Source organism: Brassica oleracea, chromosome C2, assembly GCF_000695525.1.
Source record: "Brassica oleracea var. oleracea cultivar TO1000 chromosome C2, BOL, whole genome shotgun sequence".
NCBI lineage: Eukaryota > Viridiplantae > Streptophyta > Magnoliopsida > Brassicales > Brassicaceae > Brassica > Brassica oleracea.
The window spans coordinates 4,582,852-4,591,810 of NC_027749.1; the positions used below are offsets into that span (position 1 = coordinate 4,582,852).

General features: G+C 33.8%; 2 protein-coding genes across 2 annotated transcripts; both read right to left on the reverse strand.

Annotated features, from left to right (window-relative positions):
- Positions 1–2,700: 2,700 nt before the first annotated feature.
- On the reverse strand, positions 2,701–4,590 carry LOC106323218. The gene is given in 2 exon segments (XM_013761369.1): positions 2,701–3,150; positions 3,152–4,590. Coding segments are annotated over 2 exon segments (1,836 nt in total). The 5' UTR covers positions 4,538–4,590.
- Positions 4,591–6,074: 1,484 nt separating this feature from the next.
- On the reverse strand, positions 6,075–8,353 carry LOC106323221 (probable disease resistance protein RPP1). Its single transcript, XM_013761370.1, has 2 exons — positions 7,772–8,353; positions 6,075–7,080 (listed from the first exon to the last, which is right to left on the reverse strand). The coding sequence occupies exons 1-2, from the start codon at positions 8,251–8,253 to the stop codon at positions 6,075–6,077; spliced, it is 1,488 nt and encodes a 495-aa protein (XP_013616824.1). The 5' UTR covers positions 8,254–8,353.
- Between the last annotated feature and the right edge of the window lie 606 nt (positions 8,354–8,959).

Sequence of the window (8,959 nt, forward strand, 5' to 3'; positions counted from 1 at the left end):
TCCACACTCTTTACTTAATGGGAGACTTAATGGTATTAAAATCCATATTTTTAATAATAGTATAAATTATTCACAATAGTTCGTTTATATATTTTGATTGATTTAGAAATCCATACCGTATTTATAAATCCAAGTAAAATATACAAATTTTCAAATTCTCTCGGATTAGTATTTACAAATCTAGAGGTTTTCCCTCCGATTTGAACATTTTGTATTTTTAACAAAGAAATCCATGCAAATTCATTCAAATCCATTATGAAATCAAATCTATTAGTAAATCCGTATGATTGAATAACACTTGATTTGAATTAGAATTTATGAATCATTTAAATGAATAACACATGATTTCAATTAGGCCTGGGCATAAAATCCGGAACCCGAAATCCGAACCGAACCCGAACCAAAAAACCCGACCCGTTATCCGACCCGAAATGTAAAAATACCCGAACGGTTCTTATAGGGTGGTACAAAAAATATCCGAACCCGAATGGGTAACCCGAAAATCCGAAATTAATAGTTAATATAAATATTTTAAAATATATATAAGTATTTCAATTATTAAATTCAATATTTGTGGTAATATGATATATAAATATTTTAAAATATATATAAGTATTTCAATTATTAAATTCAATATTTGTGGTAATATGATATATAATAATAAATATTAAAATTTTAATAAATAATTTAAGTACACAATTAGTTATAAATAAGTATTTTATAATTTGCTCATTGAAATAAAAAAAAATTATTATCTATAAGACAGTACATATTGTTTACAAATGATGTTTGTTTTCATACTTGATTTAACATTTTATTATTATTTTATCAATTTTATGTGTGATAGATTAATTTTTATTTAATTTAGATGTTTTTCTTTATGTTTTGCTTCAAGTTTTTTGTTTTTTTACTTTGGTTATATCCGAACCGAACCGATATAACCCGAACCAGATATATGATTACTTTATGGGTTTTAAGACGCAATACAATTTTGAACCGAGTCCGAAGTGTTATTATCCGAACCCGACCCGTATTAATAAAATTTTAGTATGGGACCTAGGAGCGTAAACCCGAAAATCCGAAAACCTGAAAAACCCGATCCGAACGCCAACGGGTACTCGAACGCCCTTGCCTAATTTCAATAAATATTTTAAAATCATAGAACCAATAACACTAGATTTAGTTTGGATTTTCAAATCTATCAAAATACACCAACCAATAACCCCCACCAAGACAATTTATATTCTTTCTGTTTCACGAAAATATAAATCTTGAAATTTCTATTCGCAGGTTTTGTATTTTCAATGTAAATTTTGAATTTGTTTATCATTTTTATCCATATTAATTGAAACAGTTACTATTGAATTACATTGAATTATTCTGAAGTTATCATATTACATATTAATTGAAACAGTTACTATTTATTTTTATATGTAAAACTTCTATATTCATAAAACAGATGGAGTATTTTTGGGTTCAACCGGCCAAATGAAAAAGACCTGATCAGTTCGCCATCTCTACTAAAGTCCGATATCTTCTTGGTGGGTAATGGGTATATTTTTGTGGCGCAGATTGTATATATGTTTTCGGTCGTTTACGTTTTTTTTTTGTCAACGTTTTCATTTATTGATCAAGATAACCATTTTACAGTATACTTTTGCATTGTACTTCTAACATTCCTAGCTAATACATCAACTTCATTGATAATGATATATGATCTAGAAACATAAGAAAAGGAAAAATCATTTGTACTTGAAAGATCTACGATGATCTGTACCATAGAGGTGATCTCTGTGTTACGGACTGTCTTGATGGTTATTGCAGTTTTCCACTGACCCAACTTACTCATCTACCATTGGCTTGCAATCACTGAGAAAAGTAACTTGTTTGTATCCAATCTCTAAAGGCACTTTAAGATACGGTTCTAAAATTCATTTGACAAATGGACATATGTAATCACTGAGAAAAGATACGGTTCTTAAATTTTTTTAAAGCACTAAATTTTAATTGTAAAATTTTAGCTAATTAGAGTATTATTAGTTTTTAGTTTAGATACTTATTTGTAGACACCAACCAATAAGTGTGCTCTTATATCATCAAAAATGGTAAGAAATTCTTCTAAATCTCTTGAAACATATTTTTATGCTCAAGGCCATGATTATCGCAGGTAAGTAGAAGGGTTTTTAGGTGGTGGACCCCATCTTTTTTATTAAAACCGGTGATAGAGGAGAGGAATTAAGGATCGACTTTGGTGAGATTTCTGAACTGTTCGCGGGCCCCACTGACACGTGGTGGCACGCGATTGGTTTTTTTATTTAATTTTTTCTTTTTTTTTTAAATCAGAGAAAACAAAAAAAAAAGAAAATTAAGAAACCCAAAATTCATACCTACCGATAATCATGGCCTAAATAACATTTTACACTATAAAAATGAAAACTGTATTTGATTTTTTTTTTTGTAAAAAAAACTCTAGTCTCTCAGGGAATAGACTATTCTTCTCTTTTCTCTTTTTTTTTCTTCTTTAATTTATATTTTTTAATTATTTTATTATTCTTGGTCGCAAGAAGAATAGGAGAACCGTCCTAAACAGTGTCCATACCGGACTATGAGATGATACAAAACAGAGGAAATTAGAAAAACACACGAAGAAAACAAAACAGAGGAAATTAGAAAAAAACACAATCATGTTTGCCGGTCCATTTATCTTTTAGGGGGTGCAAAAACACACGAAGAACAAAGAGTCTTCAAGTCGACTTTGAAATAAATGAAGCCACGACAACGTTCCTCACACCGACTGCAAATAGGTCGAGTACTAATACTATTGCCAAGAACTTCCACCGTGGTAGCACGATTATATTTTAATGTGTGACCAGGCTTCAGATAAACGTAGAATCCGAATAGGCAAGTCCTATGGATAGTGATGCAACATTTGTTGCACGTGTAGAACCATTCCGACGGATTCACTTGCTTCTCACATTCTTCGCACCAATACTTTCCATCCGTGTCTTCTCCATAGCAAAGAGTGAGAGGATGTTCATCGTGTTTATAGTGCAACTCTTCGGGGATGGTAGCGCATTCATAGCAAATAGAAAATTCGCAGAGAGTACACTGTAGACGAGTCTTCGTAAGATGTCTCTTACAACCATTGCAACTTGCAAGGATATATTTCATGGTCGTAATTGTATGGGGCGATGAATATGGGATGTTCATGGAATTTTTGGGTGCTGTACTCAGGAACTAGACAGCAGGTCACATCTATCTTAAACCAATGAATCTTGCAATCCTTTTCGTAGCACTTGTACTTGAAACCACTGGATGTTCGAGAACAAGCTGAACATTGTAGGTGGTTAAAGTCACTATCGTTGGGTGGAGGAAATGGGTCGAGGAAAATAGAATGATTATGCAATGCATGATCCAGTTTCCTTGGTAGACCAGCACACACTATGTGGAGAAAATAATCACATTGTATACAATTGTAGAAATCATGCAAGACGATAGGAAGGACGCACGCTTGACATTGCTTCTTTGCATCTCGTATACTATCATACTTCTCGAGCTTTAAATGATGTTCATGACCAAAATGTTTTATCAAACCGACACCTACATTTTTGAATGGAGCAATATCTTCAGTTACAACTTCTTCAGGTTCCCATTCGAGTTCCTTCCCGTCCCATACCATCACATGTGTTGCACACTTAGAATGGAGTATGTAAGAGCAATCCTCGTCTTTACAAGAATACTGACCATATTTAATGTCGACTGTCTTGTAGCAGATCCGACATAATGAATTTGGGGGTGGAAGAAGGTATGGAGAATAAGATAGACGATGAGGATGACGTGTGATCTTTATGACACGTGGTAAATCAACACAAAGTTGATGGACCATATAATTACATTGGAAACAAGCATAACTTGGTCCTGATCTATCGACCAACCCACAAGCATCACAAGGAAGTAAAAGTGGTCGAGGGAAGAAGACGAGTGAATGATGATGGCCTTTTGGGTTTTCAATAGTAAGAGGTGGGTTGTTTTGCGCACAAGAGGTATCCAAGCAGAAGTTACAAATAGAACATCGATAGAAAACTGTGCTGCTTGGATGTGGTGATGATGATGGTATATAATGCCCACACCAAGTGCAATTATCGTATATACTACCCCATGCAGACTTACCAGGATCCAATGTGCTGAAGATAGAGTTGAGAGTGGCATCTCCGGAGCCTATTTCATCCGTTATAATATTGCTGCCGTCGAAGATGTTTTCATGCTTTCCAAAGGTGATAAAGAGAGGGTGTTGGAGGTGAAAAGGATGTGTTATTTTTCTAGGCAAGGTGAAACAGTAACTGTGGAAATCCACATGGCAGATGGTGCAATGGTAATGGAAACCTGGATCGGTGTAGTGTTTTTGTTTCCCGCATACGAAGCAGCTGGATTTAGGGTTTTGGTTGGCTAGAGAGGAAAGAAAGTGAGGATGAGTCGGATGAGACAATGGACATCTTTTTTTGTATCCATCAATTGGTAGATACTTGAAATCTCCCATTTCTTTTCTGCTTTGGGTTTGATAGACGTTTCTGAAAATTGGCGACCACCCAATATAAATATACTTAAGTCTTCAAGATACAATTTCATACACTTGATCTTCGTTGGTATTATCACTATTTTGTTTTTCTTGAAGACTTGTCTCGACGTTTCAATTACTATTGCTATATACATATATATCAGATCTTGATTCGCAAGATAGTAAAATACAGCGAAATCATATCAAGTAGATATTTTAAAGTACTACATTTGTGGTAATACTTGGGGACAGGTATTTATTTAATTGTATATATGAGATGATTATTGCAACTAGATACCATAAGCAAACAATGAATGAAATTAGTTGAGAGAAGCCGCCAGCTATATAGTTCTAAATACATATTTTTTTAATTTTTAATGCTTAAATCAAGATCTGCCGCCGCTTGCAAAGGAAGGGCACATGTTCACTTTGACTTTTCAAGATTTTGACTGAAACTTCTGATAAAATGTACAATATAACCTATTTAAATAAATACTTTATAAATTAATATATATTAAAAATCTCTATAAAATAATATAATTTTATAGTCTAAAATTGAATTTTTGGTTCAATTAATATATAGATAAATTAATATTTTTATAAATTAATAAAAAATTATAGTTTTGATGTAATTCTAACATTATTAATTTATTTTACAGAGGTTTCATTGTAAATTTTATTTTGTAATGGTAGTGGCGTCGGTAAGTGCATGATATAAGCCAGCTTGCTTGGCTAGGCCATTTGCTGCTTAAAAATTGTCATGAAAAATAGTCAACGCTCATTTGCTTAGAAGACCACAAAGAATTGTGAGATTCAATGCCAACGCACAAAACACTGGCTGTTTCGCCGAAGTTCCATCCAACATTCAATATGTATTCACTAGCTATTCTTTTTTTTTTTGTAACTGAATTCACTAGCCATTCTTTGTTTTAATTTTACTAAAGCTTTACAAGTGGTGTTTTGTTTCTGGCTAATTTACAAGGTTCCATTTAACAAAACGAATGGTAAGATAAGGTCTAGCTATGTTCTTACGGTGGACGACAAGGACATAGTATTGGTTCTTGACTGGGCCGAGATGAGGCACCATCTTGAAAGTAGTTGGATCCATATATAGTAGTAGGTTTTTTCTGCCAATTCCGGCGTAGTAATCCGGAACCAATTAGGTGATGATATAAAATGTTAAGAACCAACACCCAAAACACATGAAAAGCATTCAGCATTTGTTTACGGGAAAGTATTCACCGGAAAACTCTTTGGTTCTAACTGCTGACTATGAAAGAAATAACATGAACAAATAAAAAATGAAGGAAGAGGAACAAAATAATAGAATATTTGTTTTTAGTGCTCTTTTCCGGATTTAATAAAAAATAGTTTTGTTCTGTGATTCCTTAAATTGAAATGAATAAGAAGGAACATTAGGAAAAAAATATTTCTTACAAATGGTGTCAAATGCAAAGAATGAAGAGGAATTAACTATTTTCATTCATTTTTTAGTCACCATTTGGACATTTTTGTCCCATTAGTTAGTGGACCAAAGTAATCTTGTAGACATTAAACGTACCAAATGGTGCATCGTGATTTCCCCTTCACTAGATATAGAGATGAGAGCCATGTCAGCTAGGGTTTGTATTCCTTTCTCCACGTCCCAGTCGTCTATCCCGGCTAGAAAGTATATGGCGTCTTTCAGGTTCTTCTTACCCCGGAATTGAGACGAACTTAATGAATAAAACAAACTTTTCTGTTTCTTGGACAAGCCATCGACCGCGAATCTAATTGCTTTCTCAACATCCCTGTCGTCAACATAGGTTTTGAGTTTATCCGGTGCCACTGTCCACTCCTCTTTGCTCTTCCCACGTAAAGCCGAACCCAAGACCTTGAGACTAAGTGGAAAAGGTGCGATAAGCTTAGATACTTCAGCAGCATGCTTCACGTATCCTCTGGGAGGAGAGCTTTGGCCAAACGCAGAGTATGAGAAGATCTGTAGAGCCTCTTCGCTCGATGGATAAGCAACTTTGTATATCTGCTCGATCCGGTTGTACGTAAATGTTCCTATATTTTCATTCGCCACAATCACCTTACTTCCGAATTTAAGATCCTGAAATAGATTCCGCAAAGCATGTAACTCTACGGTACTGACATTATCAAGAACCAGAAGGACCCTCTGGTGCATTAACCTATATTGCGCCTCTTGCACGTTAGGTATCTTCATGTCTCTATGATCTAATATTCCAGATAGCAATTCGTTTTGCAATCCCGTCATGTCAGCCTTCTGAACTATCTCACTATAAAACTTAAGTTGGAAGTTGCTGGAAATGTGATTGTATAAAGCTCTAGCTATAGTGGTTTTGCCAATGCCCTCAGGACCCCAGATCCCCACAATCTTCACCTCGTCGGATTCTAAGCATATCATCGATATCAAATTTGCTACATGAGCTTCAATTCCAACTAGCTGATTGAAATCCGTTGATGGCAACTCGTTAGAAATATCCGTGACTATTCTTGAGATCATCTCAGCCTCGCTAGCCCTAAAAGACATGAAACAGAAAATTAGAACATTACTATTCCACACGTAAACACCCACGAAAATTTCAACTATCCGGTTTGGCAGAATAACAAATTCCATTACAGAAAAAGAAAGCAACTCCCTGAGATAGCGAAAATAAAAAAGACAAAATAACACACAAGATTTTTTCCCTTCAAAATAGCATTAATTAAATGATAAAATTACTAATTTATTCAAACCATAAATCATTAACTCCATCTAGTAAACCCTAATCACTTAACCTAAACCTTTATCACTAAACCCAAACTTAAATACTCTCTCTCTTTCTGCTTCAAAATACATTGATGTTTTGGATGTATGCACAAGAATTAAGGTATACGCTCTTTTCTAAAAAGTAACATTAAAAATATAAACTAAAATTAATTCAACCAATCCTTAAAAATAAATATAAAACATTATTGGTCACACATTTTTTAATAAAACTAAGATTAATATAAAAATTCAAATATAATCTATTTTGAAACATCAAAAACTTTTCAAAACATCATCTCTTTCGAAACGGAGAGAATATAAAATAAAAAAATCTTTTTAATTTTTAATTAATAATATTCTGGTATTTTTTCTTTTATGTACTATATTGCAATAAAATATGTTTTAAGTGATATTTTAAGGTACTTTTCAAAAACAATCATAATGTCTAACAAATGCATTACCATGAAACAGAATGTTCTCCGGCAATAACTGCAACTTGAGATAAAGCTTCTCTCCATTTCTTCTTCTCTTCCTCTGTCTTCCCATAACAAGTTTCTTTAAAGGCCTTTCCAAAATCTCCAGTCTGCTTTCTCACATCAGATGGCTCCACATCGTAAAAGATTGTCATCACAGTTTGTCCTAAAGAAACTTTGCACTCCATGATAAGCTGCAACTCGTTCAGACACCAGCTCGAAGAAGCATAGTTCTTAGATAGGATCACGACAGCAATCCTTGATTCCCTAATAGCTCTTATGAGCTCCAAGTTAATAGACTCACTTCTTATGATCCCATTATCTATGAACGTTTTGATTCCCTTGCTTTTCAAAGCTTCAAAAAAGTGGCTGAGAAAAGTTCTGCGGACATCTTGACCGGAGAAGCTTGGGAAGACATCGTAGTTGTAGTGACGAGTTGATGACGATGACGAAGAAGAAGAAGAATCCATGGTACGGCAAATAGCACTATAGTATATATAGTCACTATCTCTTCTGGATCCTCCCAAAATCAAGTTGAAATTTCCTTTAAGGAAATGTTGTTTTTCTATGTAAATCTGAATGTGAGGAGAAATAAGAATATAGACTCTGCTTATGCAAATGGGTGTTATATACCAACACAAGAAGCACACCTGCAAGTAGTTGATTTCCTACCTATTTACGCGCATTCATGCATCATCTGATGTTTATAGAAAGGAATATAATATTGAACGTTCAAAATTTTGCACGAAGAGAAAATTTTGATTTTTTTCTTCGTCAGATATCACAACATAGAAAAACATTTAACTAGAGAAGAAGAGAAAAGATTTCAAACGGACTGGGTCAAGTTTTCACTTGTCTAAACCTCTCAACGTAGGACAAGTGAAGAGTAGAACGGGTCCTAGGGCCCTAGCAAGTCATCCTGACGAAATTGCTAGCAAAAATATAACAAAAAATGTTCTAATTAATATACATTTTCTGCTAAAAATAAATATATACTATGTGATCCGCGCAACCGCGCGGGTTTCGTTTTATTTTTATTTGTCAAATTTTTAGATTGGTTATCTTTTCAAATGTTTTTATATAGTGTTGGTATTTACCCGCATTTCAAAATATGAGTATTTTTGTGGTTAACAAAATTATATATATATATATATATATATATATATATATATATAT

What these genes read in the sequence shown, in the direction of transcription:
- LOC106323221 (XM_013761370.1), bottom strand. Translation starts at nt 8,253, where the DNA reads ATGGATTCTTCTTCTTCTTCGTCATCGTCATCAACTCGTCACTACAAC. An exon ending in GGAGAACATTCTGTTTCATG is followed by an intron (nt 7,081 to 7,771) that starts GTAATGCATTTG and finishes CATGTCTTTTAG; the next exon opens with GGCTAGCGAGGCTGAGATGA.